The 27,615-nt window shown below is 47.0% G+C and overlaps 1 protein-coding gene across 1 annotated transcript; it reads left to right on the forward strand.

The window, feature by feature from the left end:
* The first annotated feature begins 824 nt into the window (after nucleotides 1-824).
* Nucleotides 825-15,394, forward strand: Rbx1 (ring-box 1). Its single transcript, XM_090328793.1, has 5 exons — nucleotides 825-954; nucleotides 3,743-3,821; nucleotides 8,480-8,550; nucleotides 12,201-12,286; nucleotides 15,211-15,394. Exons 1-5 carry the CDS (start codon nucleotides 877-879, stop codon nucleotides 15,221-15,223), a joined length of 327 nt encoding a protein of 108 aa, XP_090184919.1. The 5' UTR covers nucleotides 825-876; the 3' UTR covers nucleotides 15,224-15,394.
* Nucleotides 15,395-27,615: the final 12,221 nt, after the last annotated feature.

Genomic DNA, 27,615 nt, shown 5'->3' on the forward strand with positions numbered 1-27,615 from the left:
AACGAAGGGCCAGCGCTAGTACCACCACAATTCAGTACTTAGCTAGCAAGGCCCTGTGTTCGATCCCCAGTGAGAAAGAAGTGTAACAAAGGCTCACATTGGGGTGCAGTTTGGAAATAGGACAGAAATGAGAGAGCATGGGCTTTATGGGTGGCCAGTGGAGGAGAGATATTTAGTTTCTCAAGCAGTTTAAGACCAAATGGGGTTGCGGGATCTGTGTCTAGTGGCAAGACCAAGGCAGGGCTGGAGACCTCCGGGGGCCTTGGGGTGGACGTTCCGGGCCTCTTCCCGGGGGGGGGGGGGGGGGGAGAACATCTCCCGAACGGACCCCTAGAAACCGCATGGTGGCTGGGTCCGGCTGGCCGCGGCCTCCGGCCTCCCGGACTGACCGTTCCCGGCCCGGCTTCTACGCCAGGCCAGGTCTGCGCAAGGCCCAAGTCGGGTCTCGGCAGAGGGAGACGGGCGCCCACCAGACAGACAGACAAACTGGGGACCGGACCTGGGTAAGATCTGAACAAGGAGGATGCAGCCACCGCCCCAAGAGAAACGGGAGTAACACGGGGGCTTCCCGGGGAGGGGAACGAGCGCGAGCCCCGTCGAACGTTTCCCCGGGCTCGAGCACGGTGGAGCGTCGCCCGGCCCCGCCCGGCCCCGCCCGGCCCCGCCCCAGTCACTCAGGCCGCCTCCTCCCCAGCCGGCCCCAGGGGGGGCGGAAAACCTGCCCCAGCGCCTTTAAGGGGCGTGGCTACAGTCTCCGCCCCCGTACGCTCCAGCACCGGGAGGAGGGGCCCAGGCGTGGGGCGGGGAAGAAAAAAAAGCGAGGCGTGCGCTGCTGCGCAGGCGCGGTGACCGAACGACGGACCGTGTGTTTCCAAAATGGCGGCGGCGATGGATGTGGACACCCCGAGCGGCACCAACAGCGGCGCGGGCAAGAAGCGCTTTGAAGTGAAAAAGGTTGGGTCTTGTCAGCGCCTTTCTAGGGGAAAGCTAGAGCGGTTCATATCTGGCTGGCAGCCCCGAGGGAAACCCGAGGCGCCTAGGAAAGGGCTTCATTCCAGGGCGTTTCTGGGACCTGCGATCACGGCAGGAAGTCGGGGGGCGGGCCTTAGGCTTGATCGGCGGGACCACGGCCCACTTCCCAGGCCCTGGCTGGGTTCCCCGTGAGGCTGAGTAGCCAATCACGGCGGGGCTTATTGAGAGGCGCCCGGTCGCGATTTGGCCGCCGGAGCCGAGCGGCTGATCTGTCACTGGAGAGACTGCGGGGCTGAGGAGGACGGGGCGGAGTAGGGGGGTGGGGTCGCAGGGACTGCGGCGTGGGGAGGGTGGGGCGGTGCGGAGACAGCCGGGGGCCCGAGGTTCTGCCGCAGTGGAGGCCTGGGCGGAGGCGGCCCGCCATCTCCCTCCCCGCCCCTCTCCGAGCCGGGCCGGGCCGGGCCCCGCCTTGGGCCCCGCCGGGCGGAGGCCTCGTCGACAGGGCACAGCGTGGGTCTCGTGACGGCCCCACGGCCTTCCCCGTCCCCTGGCTCTGTCACATCTAGATGGCCCTCGACCACGGACATTTTTTTTTTTAATGCTTGGCAGACTTGGTTAAAAGAGTATTGGAAACTCGAGTCTGGTTGGCATCTAGGGAGGGTGTGAGGACGAGTCAGCCGGTTAACGGATGGGGAGCCAGCAGTGTGTGGAAGGGGTCTTTTCTCCTGACATGGCTCTCGGTGGTTTACCAAATTCGTGAGGAAAACGTGGGCTGCCACCTAAGGTGAAATCAATCCGTTACCCGAAATGAGGGCCCTGAGATAGGCAAGGTGGTAATCCTGGAACCTCCCGGAGCGCTTGCCTCTTGTCTCTTATTTACTTGGGGTTTTTTTGTCTTGTTTTATTTTGTCGTCTTGTGACTGCTGCTGCTCAGTAAAAACCAAGCAGCCATATTGAAGAAAAACAGAAGTGAGGGATTTCTATCCCAAGTGGCAGCTGCAGCATGAAACGTGCTGAAGAAGTTACCTGGACGCTAAGAATTGAGCCGGTTGGGCCCCGGAGTGTGGCTTAGTGGTAGAATGCTCGTCTAGCATACACGAAGCCCTGAGTTCAGTTCCTGGGTACCACAGACACAGAAAAAGCTCAAGTGGCAGAGCGCTTACCTGGAGCAAAAAGTGTCCAGGACCAGTGCCCAGGCCCCGAGTTCAAGACCCAGGAATGGCAAAAGAAAAGTATATAGCTGTAGGTCAAGTGCTAGCTTTGAGAAACCACAAGGACAGGGGCTAGGCCCTGAGTCTAAGCCCCAGGACTGGCATATCTGTGCCAAGCATCCGCACTCAATCCCAGCTACTCAACAGGTTGAGATCTGATGACGAAGCTTCAAAGCCAGCCCTGGCAGGAAGATCCATGAGATTCATACAGCCAGATACCCAGCAAAAAGCCCGGAGTTGAGGGCTGGCTCATGTGGTAGAACACAAGCCCCAATACTCACACCCCCACCCCATCACTCCAAAAACTGTTTTTAACATGGGAATTGGAGGCGTGACTCAGTTGGTAGAACACAAGCCATTGAGTGAAAGCACATACTGAGTTCTAAGTCCTGGGCTCGGACCTAAAAAATAGTGTGTATATTCATCCAGGGGTGTTAGCTCACACCTGTTTTAAAAAATTAAAAAATAATAATTAAAAAAAAGGTCTGTGGGGCTTAAATTCTGGGCCTTGGCGCAGTCCCTGAGCTCTTCAGCTCAGGGCTACCGCCCTACCCTTGAGCCATAGCCCTACTCCCTGTGTTCTAGTGATTAATTGGAGATAAGAGTCTCACTTCTTTAGTCCCCACTTGAACCGGGGTCCTCATCTCAGCCTCCATTACAGACGTGAGCCACCACGCTGGGCTAAAACTGTATATATTCTTAGGAATTTGACGATAGATTTAACAAAGTTTAAAAAATCTGTGTCGAGAGCATCCACTTTTATGATAGGAACTATTCTAGTGAATTGTTTGTAATGAAGTGCTCTTGTATGATCTAAGAGATGACCTTGTTCAGTTTACTGAGCTCTGTAACTAGTTATCCAGCTTAGTCCAGGATTACCCACTTTATGGTCTAATCTTCACTGTAATCCATTCTGTTCCAAGCTTTCACCTTTCCAAACAAGCTTCCAGGGCTGCCTTGAAGAGCAGATACTCATTTATTGGGATATTTATCTATTTTAAAACTGCCTAGAAAGCCAAAGTTTGCTTAGTATAGGCAAAAAGTTCAAAGATGACTCATTAATTTCTGTGTTCATATCTGCAACCTTTGAGTGATAAATGAGAGAGCATAAATGTAGCCTATTGTTGTCCTCTGAAATAATATTACATTCAAGAAATACTTTTGTTTGGCGGTCTCTGTGGCCAAACAAGCAGGAGATATTACACTGAGTATACTTTTTAAAAAATAGTTGCTGGGCGCAGTAGCTCACGCCTGTAATCCTAGCTACTCAGGAGGCTGAGATCTGAGGATCAAGGTTCAAAGCCAGCCTGGGCACAAAAGGACCTGAGACTTATCTCCAATTAACCTCTAGAAAATGGGAAGGGGGGCTTGCCTCAAGGGTAGGGCAGTAGTCTTGAGCTGAAGAGTTCAGAGACAATACCCAGACCCAGGGGTAGGGCTGTAGCCTTGAGTTGAAGAGCTCAGGGACATCACCCAGGCTGAGATCAAGCCCCATGACCCACAGAAAAGAAAATAAATATATTTTTTAAGTGTATTGTTCCTCCTTTTTCTCTTTGCAGTGGAATGCAGTAGCTCTGTGGGCCTGGGATATTGTGGTTGATAACTGTGCCATCTGCAGGAACCATATTATGGATCTTTGTAAGTAACTGGAGGAGGATGAGAGCAAAGTGAGAAGGTAACAGAGACTGTTATTGTCCTGATACAGTAAATTTTCATCATAAGCAGTTGGGCTCTAATGCATCTAGACCATTGGCCAGTTTAAAGTACAATATTTTGGGTCTGGCACTGATATCCCACATCTGTAATCCTAACTATTCAAGATGCTCAGATCTGAGAGTCAGGGTTCAAAGCCGGCTCTAGCAAGAAAACTTGTAAGATTCTCTTATCGACAATAAACACTATCCATAAGCAAAAGTTCTAGGGTAGCACCTAAGTCCTAGCCTCAGGAACAGCACATAAATACACTAGATAGACAGATAAGTGCTACAAATGTGAGCACATACAGAATTTAAAATTTTCTAATATCACATTATTAAAGTAAAAAACAAGTGATGTTGATTTTAATATTTAGCCTACAATAGTTATTCTAGTGCTCGGGATCTGGCTTTAACTTTTTAGCTCGAAAATACTTTCAACATATAACCAATGTAAATCAGTGTAAACATGGCTGGAAGTATAATGATGGAGCGCTTGCCGTACATCTTGCATGTACAAGATCTGGGTTTGATTCTCAGTGCCAAAAGAAATGCAGTGTTTACATTCCTTTTGTATTAGTTCTTACAATCCAGGATCTAAACTCAAGACTAGTGACATTGTAAATGTTCAAGAACCACAAGTAAGGGGCCAGGAGTGTGACATAGTGGTAGAGTGCTTGCCTAGCATGCACAAAGCCTCTGTTTGATTCCTTGATACCACATATACAGAAAAACCTGGAAGTGGTGATGTGGGTGTGGCTCAAGTGGAAGATCCAAGCCTTGAGAAAGCTCAAGGACAATGCAAAAGAAGCTTGGGAACAGCGCCAAGACCCTGAATTCAAGCCCCAGGACTGAAAAAATAAATAAAAAGAATCACAGGTGGCCTGGCTTAATAGCTCACACCTGTAATCCTCTGGAGGCTAAGATCTGAAGATCATGGTTTAAAGCCAGACCAAGCACTAAAATGTCATGAGACTCTTATCTCCAATTAACCACCAGAAAACCAGAAGTGTCACTGTGGCTCACGAGATAGGGCAATAGCCTTGAGGCGAAAAACTCCAGAACAGCGCCCGAGCCCAAAGTTCAAGTCCCACAACCAACATACACAAAAAAAAGAATTACATGTGGCTAATGGCTACATCATTGTACAATGTAAGACTAAGCCTTAGTTAATCCTCACCTTTCCACTTAAACTTGTTCAGTGACCATACTCACACACACATAGGCTATAGCAGTTCTCTTACGAATTCCTGTCATTTCCGTTTGTACTACTCATTTCACTAAGTGGTACTCTCCTATTTACTAATATATGTCTAGCATAATGTTCAATATATAATAATTTCATTAAATATTTGCTAGATAAGTAACAAACCCAAATAGAGGAATCGAGGGTGATTATTGCAAGTTGGAAAGCAATCATGGGGGTCTGGGAATATGGCTTAGTGGTAGAGTGTTTGCTGAGCATGCACGAAGCCTTGGATTCCATTCCTACCTACTACATAAACAGCCAGAAGTGGTGATGTGGCGTAAGTGATAGAGTGCTAGCCTTGAGCAAAAGAAGCTCAGGGACAGTGCAGAGGCCCTGAGTTCAAGCCCCAGGACTGGCAAAAAAAAAAAAGGCAATCATGGCACTTGCCTCTAGTTGATCTTTCTGTGTCTGTGTCTTTAAGCTTTAACTCTGTTTTCCTTTTTATGTTTCAAAGATTAGCAGCCACCACAGTGTTTCAGAGGGCTAGAAGAGACCCATCAAAGAAAAACATGAGGACAGTTGTAAATGTGTTTGGGTGGAGTCTTTGATTATGAGCTTATCCCTTTCTATCTATGCCTAGAACTTTTACAAGTTGTGGCTATATAAAATTTCTTTCTCTCATCTGAAAGTAGTTAATAATTTTATATAATTCTGATTTTTTTTTGTTTTTTTTTTTTCCAGTCCTGGGCTTGGGCTCAGGGCTTCAGCACTGTCCCTGGATTTTCTCAAGGCTAGCACTCTACCACTTGAGTCACAGCACCACTTCTGGCTTTTTGCTATATATGTGGTACCGAGGAATCGAACCCGGGTCTTCGTGCATGCTAGGCAAGCACTCTACCACTAGGCCAAACTCCCAGCTCCTATATAATTCTGATTTTTAAAAATATATCATTGTGGGGCTGGGAGTTTGGCCTAGTGGTTAAAGTGCTTGCCTAGCATGCATGCATATTTTATATATATATAAAATATCATTGTGTATTTTTAAGAATTCAAAAGTTTTGGGTTTTTTTGCCAGTCCTGGGGCTTGAGCTTAGGGCTTGGTCACTGTCCCCAAGCTTCTTTTGCTTAGTGATTGCATTCTGCCACTTGAGGCACAGTGCCACTTCCATCCTCTGTTATTTATGAGGAATCAAACCCAGGGCTTCATGCATACTAGGCAAGCACTCTACCACTAACCCACATTCCCAGCCCAAAAGAAACACTTTTTGAAAGTCCCACAAAAAGTAAAAATCTTCTATAAGCTTTGTTGCCTTACATTTGGATTCTTGAAAGATCTGTGTAGAATTTCACTTAGATAACTATTTGGTTTCATAATATGCCATAAAGGTTAACTAAAGTCTTAATATTGAACCCCTATGTTAAAATATTTTAACATTACTAATATTTTCTCCTTTTTTTTTCTTTTGGTGTGCTTGTGCATGCATGTGCCAATACTAGGGTTTGAACTCCGGACCTGGGCACTGTCCCTGAGTTTCTTTTTCCTCAAGAGTAGTGCCTGTACCACAACTGTACTTCAGGCATCTGGGGTAGTTTAGAGATAAGAGTCACAGACTTTCCTGCCCAGGCTGGCTTTAAACAGACCTCAGATCTAAGCCTCCTGACTAGTTATGATTACAAGCATGAGCTACTGGCACTGGCTTAGTATTTTCTTCTTAATTCATCTTGATGTGTGTATTGTCATATATGAAGCTTGAATTCAAGGTCTTTCATTCTTACTTGGCTTTTTCTCTTTTTTTTTTGCCAGTCCTGGGCTTGAGCTCATAGCCTGAGCGCTGCCCATAGACTTTCTCAAGGCTCAACCATTTGAGCCTCAGCACCACTTCTGACTTTTTTCTATGTATGTGGTACTGAGGAATTGAACCCCGGTCTTCATAGATGCTAGGTGAGCACTCTACCACTAGGATAAACTTTTGGCCCCTGGCTTTTTCTGTTCACAGCTGGCATACTACCACTTATTCACACACACAGCTTTTTGCACATTAACTGGAGATAAGGTTCTCATAGATTTTATTACCCAATTGCCTTTGAATCACAGTTCTCAGATCTTAGCCTCCTGACTAGCTAGGATTATAGGCATGAGCCACTGGCACTTTTTTTTTAGTAGTAGTACTAGGGTTTGAACTCAAGGCTTTGTACTTGTTAGCCTTGTACTTTGCCACCTGAGTGAGATTTCCAGCCCATTTTTTTTTTGCTGGTTATTTTTGCAATATACTCAAAAATTTTTCTGCCTGGCACACATGAGGCCTTGAGTTCAAATCCCGTAACAAGCATGCCTTTTTGCTATATATAATGGCTCACAATGTAATCTCAGCTATTAAGAAAGTAGATCTAGAAGAACACATTTTTGAGACAGTGCAGGCAAAACAAAAAGTTATCAAGAATTCATCTCCCCCAACAGCTGGGCATGGCAGCTTATGCCTCTCAGCTACGCAGAAAACAAAAATAGGGTGATTCGCTGGGCAGAAAGCTGAGATCTCAGGATTGCAGTTTAAAGCCAGCTTGGTCACCAAAGGCCATGAGACTTTTTTTTTTTGGTTGGGTCATGGGATTTGAACTCTGGGCCTGGTGCTGTCCCCGAGCTCTTCAGCTCAAGGCTATAGCCCTACCCTTGAGCCAAGCTCCACTTCCCCTTTTCTAGTAGTTAATTGGAGGTAAGAATCTCTGGTCCTTTTGTACCGGGATTGGCTTTGAACCTTGATCCTCAGATCTCTAGAAAAATTGGGGCTGGGGCTCAAGGGTAGAGTTGGTAGTCTTGAGCTTAAGACCTCAGAGACACTGCCCAGGCTCGGGGGTATGGTGGTAGCCTTGAGCTGAAGAGCTCAGGGACGGCACCCAGGCCCGGAGTTCAAGCCCCATGACCCACAAAAAAAAAAAAAGCGATTCCAGTCCATCCAACTTTGGCAAAAACACTTAACCCTGTTAGGAGTTAGGGCCTATCCAAGGGGTAGGGTGGTAGCCTTGAGCTGAAGAGCTCAGGGGAGAGAGCCCAGGCTCCAATTCAGGTCCCAGGACTGACAAGAGAGAGGGGGCGGAGTTGATCTACCTAAGACCTTCAGTTCAAACCTCAGTGCCATGGCGGGGGGCGGGTATGTGAAAATATGAAATATACCAACACTGGAACCTGAATTCAGGGCTTCTTTTCCTTGCTTTTCATTCATGACAAGCTTGACAACTTCAGGCATTCATCCAGTTCTGGCATTTTGCTGATTAGTTGGAGACAATAATCTCAGATTTGTCTGCCCAGGCTGGCTAAAAACAAACCAAAAAATAGTGTGTAATTGAGGGTGCTTGAAGCTGCCGCAGAGTGTGAAGTTCTGCTACGATCATTGATGCCGCTGTTCTTGTTCCCACAGGCATAGAATGTCAGGCTAACCAGGCGTCTGCGACTTCCGAAGAGTGTACGGTTGCGTGGGGAGTCTGTAATGTAAGGACATGTCTTCAATTATCAGTATAGTTTGTAAACACATTGCTGCTAATTCTTTGTCCATCTTAAACTTTATTTTTTCTTTATTTTTTTTTGCCAGTCAAGGGCTTGAACTCAGGGCCAGGGCACTGTCCTTGGACATTTTTTGCTCAAGGCTAGTGCTCTGCCACTTGAGCCACAGCACCACTTCCAGGTCTTTGTGTATGTGGTACCAAGGAATTGAACCCAGGACTCCATGCATGGTAGCCAAGCACTTTACCACTGGGTATTTTGCCATCCCTGATATGGGAGCACATGCCAAGACCCACGTCCCTGTGTGAGAAGGAAAAAAAGGATAGGCTCTGCTTCCAAATGTGGCTAAGCAGCACCTTACAGGATGAGCCTGCCATGAAGGAAAGTAGGCGGAGTGTGTCAGCAGCCCTGAACTAGACCTGAGTGCTAATTCTGCCTCTCTGAGTTAGGCAAGTCACTTGTCTGGTTACAGTTTCCTGTCTGTAAAGTGCAGATAATAGTATCTATCTAGGCTGCTCTTCAGTGTTGCTGGGAGGCTCAGTTGAAGTCAAACATGTGAACATGGTCTGAAAACCACAGGCTACTGTAAATGTATCTTCTGTACACAGAACGTTGCTCGCTGTACACACAATGTCAGAGCTTAGATGACTAGCAGGGAGAAAGCTGGGGTGAGAAATGCTGTCCCCTGCCCTGAAACCTCTTTCATTGCCCTTGCATTTGCCCTTGAGCACTGCTACCTTCTGAGAAGTGGGTCTGGGGGCACAGTAGAGGTGGGAGGTGAAGGTGAGTGTCTTGCATAACTTTGGGGGTGCCTGTGACTCAGCAGCCGCAGAAGTACGGTCCTTTTTTTTTTTCTTGCAAATACATTTGGTTCTTTTTTTTTTTTTAATTTTTGTTATTATGAAAGTAATATACAGAGTGGTTATAGTTACCTAAGTCAGATAGTACATTTCTTTTTTTCTTTTTTTTTTCTTTTGCCAGTTGTGTAGGCCTAGGCCCTATCCTTTTTGCTCAAGGCTAGCGCCTGCCACTTAAGCCACAGTACTACTTCTAGGTACTGAGGAACCGAACCCAGGGCTTTGTGTATGAAAGGCCAGCACTCCACTACTAGGCTACGCTCCCAGCCCGAGTACATTTCCTAGCCAGGTACAGTGGCTCATGCCTGTAATCCTAGCTACTCTGGATCTGAAGGTCATGGTTCAAAGGCAGTCCAGGCAGGAAAGACCGTAAGACTCCTATCTACAGTTAGTCATTAGAAAACTGGACGTGGAGCTGTGGCTTAAATTGTAGAGGCCAGCCTTGAGCAAAAGAGTTTAGAGACAGCGCCCAGGTCCTGAGTTCAAGCTCCACAACCATGACTGACAAAAAAAAAAAAAAATACATTGCTTTTTGATCATTGTCACCTCTCCACTCACACTCTCCCTGTGAAATTCATTTTTAATATAGTGCCTAGTGAGCACCACTTGCTGCAGGAACGGGATGTTGCAGAAAGCTGTCACTCTGGGGGAATAGTCATCGCAACGAGAATCCATTGTGTACTAGCCGTGGACTCCATCCATTCTTACTCCTGAGTTATTCTTACAAGGCATTGGTTGCTGCAGCCCTCTTGTATTGTTCATGTAGGTCAATCCTGCCAGTCCTGGGCTTGGGCTCAGGGCCTGAGCACTGTCCATGAGTTTTCTCAAGGCTAGAGCTCTACCACATGGGCCATAGCACCACTTCTGACTTTTTTCTATGTATGGGGTCTTCATGCATGCTAGGCAAGCACTCTATCACTAGGCCACACTCCTGCCCCCCCAAACAAATTTTTTTTAATGAAAAAAATAGTTCACATAAAAATCTATATAGTATGATTGCTAAGTTCTGTGTCTATTTTGAGAGTGCTAACTAGATGTCAAATCTTACTAAACCAAGCATCCCTCCCTTGCCCCGCTGTAGCCACAATCACAGATTAAGTGAAGCAGGACCCTGTTGCTTCTCTCTAGTCCCCCAGTAAGTGTGTGGCGGGGGGGGGGAAGTAAAGCAAAGTAAGGGTCCATTGCAGCTGGGATTAATGTGCACATGAGATCAGTGCACCCCAAAATACTGAAGACATATGCCTTTTCCTAAACTAGTTCTAAACTAGTCCTTAGCTTCCTGTCAGTGTTCTTGGCCTCCTAGTCTTTTTATGTATTGGTGGGGGGTGGCAGGGGAGGAATGGGGATGTAGGACTTGAATTCTGGGCCTGGGCATTTGTCCCTGAGCTCTTCAGCTTAAGGCTACCACCCTACCCTTGGAGTCACAGTCCCTTTTCCAGTTTTCTGGTGGTTAATTGGACTTTAGTGCCTGGGCTGGCTTTGAACCGTGATCCTCAGATCTCAACCTCCTGATGGATTACAGGCATGAACCACTGTGCCCTGCTCCCCTAGTCTTTTTAATTCCTTATTGATCCTATAAATATTGATGTGTCTCGGGGCCGGGAGTTTGGCCTAGTGGTAGAGTGCTTGCCTAGCATGCACGGAGGCACGGGTTCAATTCCTTGGTACCACATACATAGAAAAAAAAAGCCGGAAATGGTGCTGAGGCTCAAGGGGTAGAGCTCTAGCCTTGAGAAAGTCCAAGGACAGTGCTCAGGCCCTGAGCCCAAGCCCAGGACTGGCAAAAAAAAAAAAAAGCCAGAAGTGGTGCTGAGGCTCAAGTGGTAGAGCTCTAGACTTGAGAAAGTCCAAGGACAGTGCTCAGGCCCTGAGCCCAAGCCCAGGACTGGCAAAAAAAAGGAAAAATTGGAAAAAATAAAAAATATTGATGTCTCTCAGGATACTTCCTTTTATTCTTTTAAAATAAACACTTTTTACAAAAATCTCTCAACCATTAAAGGGTCATTAAGTACTGTGCTCTTAGAGGGCCAGGAGTTTGACCTAGTGGTAGAGTGCTTGCCTAGCATGCACGAAAACCTGGGTTCGATTCTGTGGTACCACGTACATAGAAAAAGCTGGAAATGGGCTGTGGCTCAAGTGGTAACATTCTAGCTTTGAGAAAGCCCAAGGACTACTCTCAGTCCTGAGTTCAAGACCCATAACTGGCAAAAAAAAAAAAAAAAGAAAGAAAGAAAGAAAGAAATGTAACTATGAAGTGGAAAGTAAAGTCCATTGATGAGAGTTTAGCTGAGTGTAAAGAGGCTGGGGGTGTCCATTTTATCCCTGGATGAGTGAGAGACCCTATTCTGGGAGTCCTCTTCCTTCAAAAACAGGACGAGGTATAAACGAGGCTGCTAATGGAGATGGCAAACCCTGAAATCTGCATGTGATCAGGACCTCTTTCTCGGGATAAATAGAAGCATCCTATTACTTAGGTAAATGAGAACAGAAGCCAAGTCCCTTATTCTCTAAGGAGAAAAAAATCGCTTGTACTAGAATGTTCTCCTGTGCTTCTGAAACCATCTCTTTCCTTTGTAGAAAAACATTTCTATCATATTTTCATTGGCAGTATTCTTACCTCTAGGGAGGGTGGGTCTCAGGTAAGTCAACTGAGGGATCCTGCCTCTCATCTGCTGCCCTTCCCCTCCCCCAGTACCTTGTGTCCACTGCGCTGGCTGTAAGAGGTGTCTTGATGATAGGTCCCCACAGACTTACTCTTAACAAATATGTCTTTTCTTTCAGCATGCCTTTCATTTCCATTGCATCTCTCGCTGGCTCAAAACGAGGCAGGTGTGCCCTTTGGACAACAGAGAGTGGGAATTCCAAAAGTACGTGTCTACCTGTCTCTGTGTTGTAAGTCTAGGCTTTGAGGTCAGCGCCACCCTTTGACCTGCCCCCAGCTGAAAAGAAGGTGCATTTGTGCCTTGATGCTTCAGATGAGTTCTGCTGATGGACACGGGATCAGCCAGTTCAAAGCTGACACACGGAGATTTCCCTCCTTCTAGGATTTATGAAAATAGGAAATATGGGATCAACAAACCATTAAATATTTCTAACACCACAATGCTAATAAGGACGGGCTCCTTGAGGCTGTCTTTGCTTTTGGGTGTATTTTTTTTTTTCTTTGCCTGTCCTGGGGCACGAACTCAGGGTCTGAAGACTGATCCTTGGGCTTTCCTCAACGATAGCACTCTACCACTTGAGCCATAGCACCACTTCTGGCTTTTTCTGTGTATGTGGTATTGAGGAAAGGAACCCAGGTCTTCATGCATGCTAGGCAAGCACTCTACCACTAGGCCAAACTCCCAGCCCTGGGTGTATCTCTTGTTGTAACTGAGCCTTTATGTTATCTTGAGTTTTGTGCTTTGTGTTTGTTTTGTTTTGGCTAGTCCTGGGGCTTGAACTCAGGGCCTGGGCACCATCCCTGAAGTTCTTTTTTTTTTTTGGGCACAAGGCTACTGCTCTACCACTTAAGCCCTAGCACCACTTCCAACTTGTTCTGTATATGTGGTACTGAGGAGTCGAACCTAGGTCTTCATGAAGGCTAGGCAAGCACTCTACCATTAAGCTGCATTCCCAGCCCCATATTTTTTCTCTTAATATGAATCCTGTATAACTGTTCACCTTGCTTGTTTTGGAGACATTCCATATTCATGCATAATGAACTACATTTTCGTGTGTGTGCTGGTCCTGGCTCTGGACTTACAGCTTTGGTGCTGTCCCTACAGTTTTGCTCAAAGCTAGCAAGACAGGAGGGATGTGGCTCTACTTTTGTAGCCATGGCTGTACTTCCAACTTTTTTCCGTCATTAATTGGAGATTAGTGTCTCACAGACACAGGTTTTTCTGCCCAAATTGCAGTCCTCAGACCTCAGCTACTAAGATTATAGGCTGGGCTACTAGAGCCTAGCTTTTGCTTTTTCTTTCTTTCCTTCTTCTTTTGTATTGATATTTGTACAAAAAGGACAGTTCCCTAAGCCAGGCTATGAGCAGAGCCCCGTGCCATCATTTTCCTTCATTGTCTCCTCCCGTCCCTGCTTCAAGGTGAAGGAGCACAAACTTCCTGCCTGGGTTGCCTTCAACCGTGATCCACAGCTCGGGGCCTCCTGACTATTGCAGGCTTGAGCCACTGGCAGCCAGCTTCTTGGTTTTTTTTGTTTGTTTTGTTTTTTTGCTTTTTTGGGCTTGGACTCAACCTGGATGTAGTTCCTAAGCTATTTTGCTCAAGACTAGTACTCCTCTTTTTTTTTTTTGCCAGTCCTGGGGCTGAACTTAGGGCATGAGCACCGTCCTTGGGCCTTCCTCAAGGCTAGTGCTCTACCACCTGGACCACAGCACCATTTCCGGCTTTCCTATGTATGTGGTACCCAGGAATCGAACCCGGGTGATCGTGCATGCTAGGCAAGCACTCTACCACTAGGCCAAACTCCTGGCCCCTGCCACAGCTCCTTTTTTGCTGGTTCATTGGAAATGAATCTCATAGGCTTTCCTACTTCGGTTGACTTCCAACCATAATCCTCAGAGCCTCAATCTCAGCCTCCTGAGTCGCTGGGATTACAGGCATGAGCCACCAGCGCCCAGCCTTAGCAACTTTTATAATCTTGTCAGGACCAACTTTTAGCTCTGAGGCAATCAGAACCACCTGAAATGCATTCCTAACTTTGCTACAGCTCTCTCTGGAATGCTGAATGGAATCAGAGCTATACTTGGATATGGTGACAGATTGATAGATTTTGAAACTGAAAGCTGTGTGCTTGCTATCCTCAGCATTTTCCTTACCCCAAACCTACCTAATAACTGGGGTGGGGTGAAAGAGGCTATCATAGGTCAAGGGCTGGTCCCAGCAGCTGGATCACTAATTGGAACCAGTAGACGAAACTTTTTTTAGAAGCGTGGAGTGCAGCCTGGTGGTAGAAAAATTGCGTAGCATGCATGAAGCCCTGGGTTCAATTCCTCAGTACCACATACACAGAAAAAGCCAGAAATGGTCAGGCACAGTACCTCTCGCCTGTAATCCTAGCTACTCAGGAGGCTGAGATCTGAGGATCACAGTTCAAAGCCAGCCTGGGCACTAAAGAATGTGAGACTAGGGGCCGGGAGTTTGGCCTAGTGGTAGTGTGCTTGCCTAGCATGCACGAAGACCTGGGTTCGCTTCCTCGGCACCACATACATAGAAAAAAAAGCTAGAAGTGGTGCTGTGGCTCAAGTGGTAGAGCTCTAGCCTTGAGAAAGTCCAAGGACAGTGCTCAGGCCCTGAGCTCAAGCCCAGGACTGGCAAAAAAAAAAAAAAAAAAAAGAATGTGAGACTATCTCCAGTTAACCTCTAGAAAATAGGAAGTAGGGCTAAGGCTCAGGGCGTAGGGCAGTAGCATTGAGCTGAAGAGCGTAGGGACATTATCCAGGCCCAGAGTTCAAGCCCCGTGACCCACCAAAAAATAAAAGGCAGAAGTGGTGCTGTGACTCAAATGGTACGAAACAACTTTCCCAGTCACTGCCTGACATCAGCCAGCATCTGTCGTAGTGGTCAGGTAGAGTGGTGGTTGGTTAGGCTCAGGAAAAGGTGAAGTATGAGGTGGGGGGGGGGGCGGGATGGACAGTCACCCCCTTTGCCACACATGTGAACCCTTGTGATGATTTACTTCTGAAGTTCTAACTGAAGTTGTCTGTATGTATTTGTAATCTTAAGCATGTATTTATAGTCTGAAGTAGAAAATTATGATAAAATTAATGAAGTCATTTACATTGTTTTTCAGGTATGGCCACTAGAACAAGAATTCTTCCATCAAGTTGAACTGTTTTGTTATTCATTTAATGACTAGCCCCTCTTTACTTAATTATACATTAGCTAGAACGGTGTCTTTTCTCCTCTGTCTTTTCAGTTTGCTGTTCCTGCAGCAGCATTGTATTCTGTGTCAAATAAAGCCCAGTTGAATTCTAGAGTAGATATGCGTCTCTTGTGTGTGGGAAAAAGGAGCATCCCTGAAGCAGTTCATCTTCCCAAGCTGGAAAGCTAGTTTTGAAAGTAGGTGGCCAAGCACCAGCAGTCCATGCCTATAATCCTAGCTACTAGGAGGAATCTGAAGATTGTGGTTCAAAGCCATCCAAGGCAGAAAGTCCCTGACTTTTTTTTTTTTTTTTTTTTTTAATTCGTTGTGGGGCTTGAACTCTGGGCCTTGAGTGCCACTCCCGGTTTTCTAGTAGTTAATTGGAGATAAGAGTCTCAGGGATTGTCATGCCTGGGCTGGCTTTGAACTGGGATCCTCAGATCTCAGCCTCCTCAGTGGCTATGCTGTCAGGCATAAGCCACCAGTGCCCAGCCTAAGTCTTTGTTTTTTTTTTCTGGTCAATCCTAGGGCTTGATCTTTGGGCCTGGGTGCTGTCCTAAACTCTTTAGCTCCAAGCTAACACTACCACTTTGAGCCACAGTACTACTTCTGGTTTTCTGGTCTTAGGTGGAGATAAAGAGTCTCAGGAATTTTCCTGTTCAGGCTGGCTTTGAACCACAATCCTTGGACCTCAGCCTCCTGAATAGCTGGGATTATAGGCATGAGCCACTGGTGCCTAGCTTCCCTGACAATCTTATCTCCAGTTAACTGGCAAAAACCCAGGTGTGGAGCTGTGGCTAAAGTGGTAGAACACCAACCTTGAGTAAAAAATATAGAGAATCCTAAATATTCATCACAGGCATCCAGGACACTGGTCAGCCTTGTGCTCCTGATCAAGAGAGCATTGCACAGCTGGATGAGGAAGACCCTGGAACTGGGTTATCTCATATAATCCGTCCCTGGTTCCACAACCATACTCAGCAGCCTTGGGCAAGCCAGCTGTGTTGACTTTCCTCCTCTCATATAGGCATCCAAGAACTAAGTGGCATTATCTGGGCACGTGTCGATTTTTTTTCTCAGAGCTAGCGTTCTACCACTTGATCCATAGCACCACTTCCATTCTGGTTTTTTTTGTTGTTGTTTTCGTGGTACTGAAGAATCAAACCCAGGGCTTCATGCGTGCGAGGCAACCACTAAATCACATTCCCAGCACTGTGAGATTATTATATCCAATCAACCACCAAAAAGCCCAAGTTGTAGAGAACTAACCTTGAGGGCCGGGAGTGTGGCCTAGTGGTTGAGTCCTCACCTAGAATGCACAAAGCCCTGGGTTCAATTCCTTGGTACCACATACACAGAAAAAGCCAGAAGTGGCACTGTGGCTCAAGTGGCAGAGCACTAGCCTTGAACATAAAGTGTCCAATGACAGTGTCCAGGCCCTGAGTTCAAGCCCCAGGACTCGCAAAAAAAAAAAAAAAAAATCCTTGAGCAAAGAAGCTTAGGAACAGTGCCCAGCTCTTGAGTTCAGGTCCCTGAACTTGGAATAAGTTTTACCATTGAACAACATTCATAGCCTTTTTCTCTTTCTTTCTTCTTCGTTTTTTTTTCTTTCTTTCTTTGTCGGTCATAGGGCTTTAACTCTGTCCCTGAGCTCCTCAGCTCAAGGCTAGTACTTTGCCACTTTGAGCTACAGCACCACTTCCAGTTTTCTGGTGGTTAATTGAAGATGGGTCTCAGGGACTTTGGTGCCCACGCTGGCTTTGAACTGTAATCCTGAGATCTCAGCCTCCTGAGTAACTAGGATTACAGGTGTGAGCCACCATAACCTGGCGTGAGTGCTCCTTTGAAAGCTCACTTCCTTAAGATATATTTTCTTGGGGTCAGGAATTTGGCCTAGTGGTAGAGTGCTTGTCTAGCATGCACAAAGACCCGAGACCCGGGTTAAATTCCATGGTACCATGTACATGGGGGAGGGGCCAGGGAGAAAGGGGGCTGGGAGTTTGGCCTAGTGGTACAGTGCTTGCCTAGCATGCATGAAGACCTGGATTCGATTCCTCAGTACCACATACATAGAAAAAAGCCAGAAGTGCTGCTGTGGCTCAGGCGGTAGAGCTCTAGCCTTGAGAAAACCCAAGGACAGGACTAGCAAAAAAAAAAAAAAAAAAGCTGGAAGTGGTGATGTAGCTCAAGTTTCAGAACACTAGCTTTGAAAATTTCCAAGGACAATGCCCAGGCCCCAAAACTGTCAAAACAAAACTCCCAGCCTCTAGATGATAAAATAGCAAGGGGCAGGTGGCTGTCCAAGCCTGCATCATTCCCCTGGTCAGGGACGACAGAAGCCAAGACAGGGGAAGCAGAAAGATGACCTGCCACATCCATCTGTTATTAGCTAAGAAACAAGACCTGCTATCAGCAAACAAAAAAACCTCACTCATGGGCTGGCTATTCCTTGCAGCTGCTGCCTCCAGCCTCATAGCAGGATTCCTTGCCTGGGGAGGGTTAGGATTGCTGGAGCAGGAATGTTTTCATTCAACTTTGGTTTTCCAGAGTGAGCTCTAGAGGCTGATATGAAACGGCCTTCTGTAGTAAATCTTTTAGACTAACATGCATCAAATGCCCCTAGGAGTGGTTTGAAGGGTAGGACCTAAGCTGCAGAAAGGTGACATGTAGGGGTCCTCCAGATAACTTGCTCCAGTGGAAAGAGGTATATCCTAAAATGGGCAAGAAAACTTGGGGGTCAGGTGCTGTGGGTTTATGTGAATAAAAATAGCAGGAGAGTTCCAGCTAGGGAACTGAAGACCCCAAGTTCAAATTACAGTATCCCCCTCACCCACCCCTCCAACACACACACTTCTGCAAAAGAAAAGAAACCAGGGCAGGAGTTTGGCCTAGTAGTAGAGTGCTTGCCTAGCATGTAAGAAGACCTGGGCTCAATTCCTCAGTACACACATAAATAGAAAAAAGCCAGAAGTGGTGCTGTGACTCAAGTGGTAGAGCTCTAGCCTTGAGAAAAGCCAAGGACAATGTTCAGGCCCTGAGCCCAAGCCCAGGACTGGCAAAAAAAAAAGAAAGAAAGAAAGAAAAGAAAAATAGAAAAGAAACCAGAGGGCAAGGGGAGGGAGTAGAGGAGGGGCTGGAGTTGGGAGCCTTAGTATTTGAGAAGAAACTGGAGGGGAAAGGTTGCCAGATACTGGGGAGGTAGAAGAAGGGGGTGGATCAGAAAGCAGTTAGATCCTACATAACTTTAGAGGCCTGGTAGGCACACTTCTAATCCCCACTATTCTAGAGGCTAAGGCTGGAGAGCTGAACCCACCCTAAGAAGAGTTAGACTGTCACAAAAACCATGCCTATAATCCTATCTACTCAGGAGGCTGAGATCTGAGGATTATGCTTTGAAGTCAACTCAGGCAAGAAAATCCTGAGACTCTTACCTCTAACCAGCAAAAAGTCAGAAGTAGAGGTGTGGCTTAAGTGGTTGAGCACCAGCCTTGAGCAGAAAAAGCCAGATGAGGCCTGAGTTCAAGTAACAACAAAAAGCCCCTTGCAAATCTGGAGGCCTTGGGCCCTGAAGGGTTAAATGTGGAATCTGAGGCTCTTCCTTCCGGAACAGACCTGGAGTACAAGTTCTCTCAGGGCACTCCCCCATCCTCCTACCCCTCTACACACAGGTTTTCCTGGGCAGGGCTGATGTCAGCCAGGAACCCCCATCCTTGTCAGACCAGATTTCCTGGTTTGGAGTTTGGGAGTCTGGAGTTGCCCTCAACTGACCTAGCAGAGGATAAGTCCCTTCACTCCCCTGGGCTCACCTGCTTCCAGGGCCGGAGCCTGGAAAAGCTGGCCCTGTCCCAGAGAGACAGGCTCAAGTCCACCAGCAGTGGGAGCTGATAGTGCTGGGGCTCGGAGCCCACACTAGGTCCTTCCTAGAGGGTTTGCTTTTCCCCCTTTCACTCCTCCTCTCTCCCTCTAGCCTGGTGTTGACTTAGGATATAGCTAGGGCTGCTTTGAAACTCTTCAAATATGAAGCATTAATTACCATGCCCAACTTACCCTCACTCCCTCTTTTTCTCGCTTTCTTTCTGTCTTTTCTCTCTCTCTCCCTTTCCTCTCTCTTCTTCTCTTCCCTGCTGAGGATTGAATCCAGTCTTTTTTTTTTTTTAAATGCTAGTCATAGGAATTGAACTCAGGGCCTGTGCCCCTAGGCTTTTTCACTTAAGGGTAGTACTCTACTACTTGAGCTCTGCTAACCAGGCTCTGTGTGTGTGTGTGTGTGTGTGTGTGTGTGTGTGTGTGTGTGTGTGTGTGTGTGTGTGTGTGTGTGTGTGTGTGTGTGTGTGTGTTTAATTGAAGATAAGAGACTCCTGGACTTTCCTACCTCAGATCCTGTGATCCTCAGATCTCACTCTTCTAAGTAACTACAATTACGTGCATGAGTCGCCAGTACACCTGGCAAGCTGTTTGTTTGGCCAGTCCTAGGGCTTGAACTCAGGGCCTAGGCACTGTCCTTAAGCGTCCTCAAGGCTAGCACTCTACCACGTGAGCCACAGTGCCACATCCAACTTTTTCTGAGTATGTGGTACTGAGGAATTGAACCTGGTCGTCTCTGTTCTTTTTATTTTCTGGAAATTGATAGTTTTGTGTAAAGTACTGATGTAAGACAAGAATTTAAAGAATAGTGGCCTAGTGGTGGAGTGCTTGACTAGCTTGCACAAAGACTCTGGTTCGATTCCTCTGTACCACATACATAGAAAGCAGAAGTGATGCTGTGGCTCAAGTGGCAGAACTCTAGCCTTGAGGAAAAAGCCCAAGGACAGTGCTCAGGCCCTGAGTTCAAGCCCCAGAGTGGGAAAAATAAAAAAGAGAACTTACAGAATATACAGGGGCTGGGAGTTTGGCCTAGTGGTAGAGTGCTTGCCTAGCATGCAGGAAGACCTGGGTTTGATTCCTCGGTACCACATACATAGAAAAAAGCCAGAAATGGTGCTATAGCCCAAGTGGTAGCGTTCTAGCCTTGAGAAAGCCCCAGGACAGTGCTCAGGCCCTGAGCTCAAGGCCCAGGACTGACAAAAAAAAAAAAAAAAGAATATACAGAAGCTACTCCTTGCCAGTTCAAGAGTCTTTATTAAAAGACCAGTGACTGCATGGCAGACTCATTTCTCCAAGGCCAGGAGCCAGAAAACACACTCAATACAGTCAGGAAACAGGCCAGAGAAGACAGAAACAACACACACAATACCAATAAACCAATTCAGCTCCAATGGAGAGCTGAATTACCATACCACGCGGTGAAGAGAAAACAGCTTGGAGACTGGACACAAGACCAAAATTTAGAGACACATGGCAATGGAGTCCAGGCACCTAAGCTGGTTCAGGCTTAAAAGGCACAAAAGGACCAGAGACTCATCTCCAATTAACCTCTAGAAAACCGGAAGTAAAGGGTAGCCTTGAGTGGAAGAGCTCAGGGACAGTATCTGTCCATGCCTACTTCTAGCTCCATGACCCACAAAAAGAAAGGCTCAGGGCCAGGAGCAGGTCACAGATCCTCCCAGTCCCTGGTACTGGATTGACAGGCCTAGAAACCTACCAACCAAGTGCCCACCCCTGTTCCCAGGGATGCAGGCACCACCCACCACCCACCACCTGGGGGAAGGGGGTGTTACCTTACACACACACACACACACACACACACACACACACACACACACACACAGCAGCTAGACAAGCGCCAGACCCCAAATCTCCATTTGTAAGGCTTTGTTTTCTCACGAGCAGAGCCCTCCTAGCTAACCTGGACCTAGGCATCTGCATTGAATGGATAGCCTCTTTCCACCACTAGGCTTTCCAGCCAGCGCTGAATGGAGAATTCCCTCTCCTAGCCAGAGGCGCCCAGGTGGCTGAGAAGCCCCCAGCCTCCAGTACCTAGGCAGGTGTTGGCATAGCTGTGACTCAGTTTCCTTATTTAGGCGCAGCCCCCTTATTTCAGTACCACATAGAAAAAAGTTGGAAGGGGGGCTGTGGCTCAAATGGTAGACAGTACTGGTGTTGAGAAAGCTGACGGAGAAGCTGGGGGCCAGTGGTCACCCCTGTAATCCTAGCTACTCAGGAGGCTGACATCTGAGGATTGCAGCTCAAAGCCAGCCTGGGCACTAAAGACCAAGACTTTTATCTCCAATTAACCACGAGAAAACCAGACGTGGGGCTGTGGCTCCAGGAGTAGGGCAGTAGCCTTGAGCTGAAGAACTCAGGGATGTGACCCAGGCTCAGAGTTTAAGCACTACAAATGACAAATAATAATAATAATGATTTCCTGTATATGCTCATAATCAATTTTTTTTTTGCCATTCCTGGGCTTGAGCTCAGGGCCTGAGCACTGTCCTTGGACTTCAAGGCTAGAGCTCTACCACTTGAGCCTCAGCACCATTTCCGGCTTTTTTCTATGTATGTGGTACCGAGGAATCGAACCCGGGTCTTCATGCATGCTAGGCAAGCACTCTACCACTAGGCCAAACTCCCGGCCCCCTCATACCCAATTTCTAAGGATAGTATCTTTCATGACACTAATACAGGTATCAAACCAAGAAATTGCCTTTGATGGACTACTGTTACCAGAGCAACATAATGTTTCCAGTTTCACCAATTTGGCTTTGTTTGTGGGGGAGGTCAGTTGTGAGGCTGATATAAGGTGAATTCAGTAGCAAGATAGAGAAAAGAGAGCAGCCACGTTTTGAGAGGTCAGATAGTGAGACCTCATTAAAAGGTGAATGCATGGTGGACTCCTGCCTCAAAGACCAGTAGCCAGCAAATACAGTTAGGAAACTGAGCCATGAAAGCCTGAGAGGAAAGAAAGAGCAAAAACTATACAAGCAAATCAGTGAAGCTCTAAGGGGAAGCAGTAGTGGGACACCACGGTGACTGGAAAGATCCAAGAAACAGGACAGGAACATACAAAGCTTGGCTTAGTGGCACCTGAGCTGCTCTGGGCCTAACCAGGGCCAGGCCAGGGGACAGTCTCAGGAACTTCCAGAGCCAGGCACTAGACTGACAAGTTCAGTACCGTATCAGCCAGTCTTTGCTCTTTCTCCAGGGATTCAGGCATGCCCCTCACCTGAGAGGTGGGACCTCACCTTCCCTCCCTCCCCACACACAACTGAGAAGACAAGATGCCAGATGCTATCATGCACCAGCCCAGAGCTAGCCCGCCTGAATAAAGCCTTGCTTTTGCATTTCGGAACGTCTGGCTCTCAGTGGTCTCCTTGGTGGTCGTCCTGAGACTGGGCCATTTCACTAGTGTGTTGCTTTTTTATTATTTTATTTATTTATTTTTTGGTGGGCTATGGGGCCTGAACTAAACCTGGGCTCTGTCTCTGAAATCTTTAACTCAGGCTACCACCCCACCCCTGGGCCTGGGCATTGAGCTCCTCAGCTCAAGGCTACCACACTAACCTTGAGCCAAGCCCCACTTCCGGTTTCCTAGAGGTTAATTGGAGATAAGAGAGTCTCAAGTCCTTTTGTTCCTGGACTGGCTTTGAAACTTGATCCTCAGATCTCAGCCTCCTGAGTTTGCCACCGCCTGCTATGACTGGCTATGTCTTTCTTTAATAATAATTACCTTGGAGGTTGGGGATATGGCTTATTGGTAGAGTGCTTACCTGGAATGCACAAAGCCCTGGGTTGCAGTCCTCAGTACCACATACACAGAAAAAGCCAGAAGTTGCTGTTGCTCAAGTGCTATCCTTGAGCAAAAGAAGCTCAGGGACAGAACTCTTTTCTAACTTTTTATTCATCAAGCTTGGCATGCCTTTGGTGACTCTTGTTCACAATTTCGACTTTTCAGATGTAGTCTTAATGTTTCCTCTGCTGGCCTTATACTGAATGCCAGTGTCTTGGTGCCCGAGGCCTTAAGGTGAGTGTAGAGTGCAGGATGGGTGGGGTTTGCGCTCCAGGCCCACTAGCAGTGCAAGCCCTCAGCCTGCCAGAGGTGAGAGAAGGCAGACAGGGCCAAAAGTAGGGTGAGGAACAGATTTTGCAGGAGACAATGGAATTTGGTCTCTAGCCCCAGGACACAGGACTGGAGTCCTTGAAAGAAAGATTTGTTGACAGTTTTTAAGGTTCAAAGAAAAGATAGAATATGCACTCAGAGGATCATACCAACCAAGCTTTCTTAAAGGGCTGGAGCCAGCAAAGGCACATTCTCCATCCTTTCAAAAACCTTTTGCCCTCCAGCGTGATCACTGCTTCTCCTCCTAGATTACTCAATGACCTTGGCTAAATTGGAGGCTCCCCACTCTGCCCAAACCCCAGTCTTCCCAGATTGACCTCCTCCCTCATCCTTCCAAACCATTGTATTTTTATTCTTTGCATTTGTCATAAGTTATCATTATACCTTCTTAGGAGTGTTCCTAGTTTGGAAAATTGTGTGTGTGTGTATGTGTGTGTGTGTGTGTTTGTATGTGTGTGTACTGGCCCACACGTGTATTGACTTAATGGAAGGCCTTACCCTCACACTCTTTCTTGCTCAAAGCTGGCTCTCTGCCACCTGAACCACAACTCCTTTTTTGGTCATGGGACTTAACCTCTGGGCCTGGGCATTGACCTGAGCTCTTCAGCTCCAGGCTATCACCCAGCCCCTGGAGCCACAGCCCCACTTCCACTTTTCTAGTGGTTAATTGGAAATGAGTCTCAAGTTCTTTAGTACCTGGGTTGGCTTTGAACTGGGATCCTCAGATCTCAGCCTCCTGAGTAGCTAGGATTTACAGGCATAAGGCACCACTCCTGCCTCTCTCTTATTTTTTTTTTTTGGCGGGGGGTGGGGGGCAGTCAAGGAGCTTGAACTCTGCCTGGGCGCTGTCCCTGAGCTCTTCAGCTCAAGGCTACCGCCCTACCCTTGAGCCAAGCCCCGTTTCCTGTTTTCTAGAGGTTAGCTCAAGTTCTTTTGTTCCAGGGCTGGCTTTGAACCTTGATCCTCAGATCTCAGCATCCAGAGTAGCTAGGACTACAAGCCTGAGCCACCACGCCCAGCTCTTTTCCTATTTTTTGGCTGGCGAACTGGAACTAAGTTTCTCGTGAACTTTCCTGCCGGCATGACTAGGAACTTCAGATCTCAGGATTGCAGGCCTTCGTTACCAGTGCCTGGCTACCCAGTTGTTTTAAAGCTCTATTCTAAGCTAGGTGCCAGCTACTCAGAAGGCTGAGATCTGAGGATCAGGCTCCAAAGGCAGCCAGCCCAGGCAGGAAAGTCCATGAGACTCCGATCTACAATAAATTACAAAACAAAGCTAAAAAGTAGCCCTGTGGCTTAAGTGGTAGAATGCTAGCCTTGAGCAAAAGAATTTCAGGTATATGTTCAGACCTTGACTTCAAGGCCCAGGACCACTTGCAAAAAACAATGAAAAGCTCTATTCAATGCTTTGTCCTACTTCCAGGGTTGAGGTGGAACCCTTCATCCACATGAGGCACAAGGCAAATGCTCTACCACCGGCTTTTTTTTTTTTTTTTTTTTTTTTGCCAGTCCTGGGCTTTTAGCTCAGGAGCACTGTCCTTGGGCTTCCTCAAGGCTAGAACTCTACCACTTGAGCCACAGCACCACTTCTGGCTTTTCTATGTTTGTGGTACCGAGGAATCGAACCTGGGTCTTCATGCCTGCTAGACAAGAACTCTACCACTAGGCCAAACTCCTGGCCCCATACTGGCCATTTTTTCACATTTTCCATTATTCTTTTCTACTTACTAATTAAGCTCAAGAGAAGGAAGGGTGGGGACAGGAATTTGGCCTAGTGGTAGAATGCCTGCCTAGTATGTAGGAAATCTTGGGTTTGATTCCTTGGCACCACATACACAAGAAAAAACCGAAAGTGGTGTTGTGAGAAAATGTCATGAGAAAGTCCAAGGATAGCACCAGGGTCCTGAGTTAAGCCCCAGGACTGTCAAAATAGAAAAAAGAAAGCCAGGTGCAGGTGGCTCACATCTGTAATCCTAGCTACTCAGGAGATTGTGATCTGAGATCACAGTTCAAAGCCAGCCTGAGCACTAAAGTCCCTGAGTCTCTTATCTCCAATTAAACACCAGAAAACCAGAAGTGGCCCCATGGTTCAAGGAGTAGGCTGGTAGCCTGTAGCTGAAGAGCTCAGAGACAGCACCCAGGCCCAGAGTTCAAGTCCTATGACAGACAAAAAAAAAAAAAAGAAAAAGAAAAATTGCTCATAAGCTTAAAACATTCAATCTTTACTTGCTTACAAAAGAGATGAAAGGGGGCCGGGAGTTTGGCCTAGTGGTTAAAGTGCTTGCCTAGCATGCATGAAGACCCGGGTTCGATTCCTCGGTACCACATACATAGATAAAAGCCAGAAGTGGTGCTGAGGCTCAAGTGGTAGAGCTCTAGCCTTGAGAAAGTCCAAGGACAGTGCTCAGGCCCTAAGCTTAAGCCCAGGACTGGCAAAAAAAAAAAAAAAAAAGAGATGAAAGAAGAGAGTTTTAAGCTAGAGAGCTCTTACAGTTGCCCCTATGGTAGTGTGACCAGGATAGAAAGTGGAAGACTTTTCTACATGTAACCCAGAGGGGCCCTTCCCTGACTTCCAGCTAATATGTGACTCAACCCAGGGATCAAGCTGTTTCCCTCCCTCCTCTGTCTCTGTCTCCACAGTTCCCTCACTCAAGCCCCTTCTTTTGGGGTCATCAGAATGCTCCCAGTTTACTATCAGTCTTTGGTTTTTGTTTTGATTGTCCTGGGGCTAGAACTCTAGGCCTGGGGGCCTGGGCTGTGTCCTTGAGCTCTTCAGCTCAAGGCTACCACCCTATCCCTGGACGCAGTCCCACTTCCCTTTTCTAGTGATTAATTGGCGAGGAGTCTCAATGACTTTAATGCCCAGCTGGAGCCACCTCATTTGCTGGGTTTTGTTAACACTCTTCTGTTGGGTTTTGTTAAGACTCTTTTGTGTGTCCTGGAAGGCACACCTGAAGCACCTGTATGGCCAAGTTCCTAGTAGAACTATTGCCTCCTCCTCCTCCTTTTCCTCCTCCTCTTCCTTTTCTTTCTGCTCCTAAACTCTTTTGCTCAATGCTAATACTCTACCACATTGAGTTACAATGCCACTTCTGGTTTTATGGTGTTAGAGGTGAGTCTCCCAGGGACTTTCTCATGCAGGCTGCCTTTGAACTGGGATCCTCAGATCTCAGCCTTCCCAGCAACTAGGATTACAGGCATTATTCGCCAGTGCTGGCTCTCAGATGTTATTCTTTGTGTGTAGGCTTGGGGGGCTTTGAACTCAGGGCTTAGTCAAAATTGCTGTGCATTTTTGCACTCAAGGGTAGAGCTCTACTACTAGAGCCACAACTCCACTAATAGCTTTTTGATGGTTAATTGGAGAACAGTCTCTTAGGAACTTTCGTGCTAGCTAGCTTCAAACTGAATTTTCAGAGTTCTGCCTCCCGAGTATGTTTATAAACATGAAGTTTATTTTTTGTTGGTCATGAAGCTTGAACTCAGCCTGATTGCTGTCCCTGAGCTCTTCAGCTCAAGGCTAACACTCTGCCACTTTGAGCCACAGCACCACTTCTGGTTTTCTGGTGATTCATTGGAGATTAAGAGTCTCACATCTTTCCTGCTGGCTTTGAATCATGATCCCTCAGGTCTCAGCCTCCCGAGTAGCTAGGAATACAGGCATAAACCACCAGCGCCTGGCATAACATTTATTTTGTCAGTACTAGAGCTTGAATTCAGGGCCTGAGCACTGTCCTTAGATTTTTCTCAAGGCTAGAGCTCTACCACTTGAGCCTTAGCACCACTTCCGGCTTTTTCTAAATATGTAGTACTGAGGAATTGAATCTGGGTCTTCATGCATGGTAGGCAAGCACTCTACCACTAGGTCATCCTCCCACCCCATAACATTTATTTTTAATGGGAAAAAAATTATAGTAAGATGTGTTTCACTCTACAGAGCAGATTATCTGGAGTCCTGAAAGCAGAGGAACATCTGTGATGGGCACAGTTCTGCAAACTTTGTATTTTGATGGAATCTGCACCTCAAACGCTGACTGGATAGAGATAAGTCTAAAGAACCCCCTTGTACAAGACCTGTCTACTCAGCCCAACTCAGCTCCATGGAATTGCAGCAGGTGAGGTCACCTCAGGTTGCTGCAGCCTCTCAGGCCCAAGCCTGTGAGGTCACTTGTTATGGTCACAGGTATCTTTGGCTTTTTTTTTTCCTTCTTGGTGGGTCATGGGGCTTGACCTGAATCTGGGGCCTGTCAATCTGGGGCCTGTCCTGTCCCTTGAGCCACAGCCCCACTTTCTGTTTACTAGTGATTAATTGCAGATAAAGAGTCTCAAGCTAGCTCTTT

This window comes from Megascapheus bottae, chromosome 2 (genome assembly GCF_031878675.1).
Source record: "Megascapheus bottae isolate mThoBot1 chromosome 2, mThoBot2.hap1, whole genome shotgun sequence".
Classification (NCBI taxonomy): Eukaryota; Metazoa; Chordata; class Mammalia; order Rodentia; family Geomyidae; genus Megascapheus; species Megascapheus bottae.

Excerpts from the sequence above, each read along its gene's own strand:
- Rbx1 (XM_090328793.1), top strand. The coding sequence starts at position 877 with ATGGCGGCGGCGATGGATGTGGACACCCCGAGCGGCACCAACAGCGGC. Across the intron at positions 955-3,742 it reads AGCGCTTTGAAGTGAAAAAG|TGGAATGCAGTAGCTCTGTG; the intron begins GTTGGGTCTTGT and ends TTCTCTTTGCAG. Across the intron at positions 8,551-12,200 it reads TTGCGTGGGGAGTCTGTAAT|CATGCCTTTCATTTCCATTG; the intron begins GTAAGGACATGT and ends CTTTTCTTTCAG.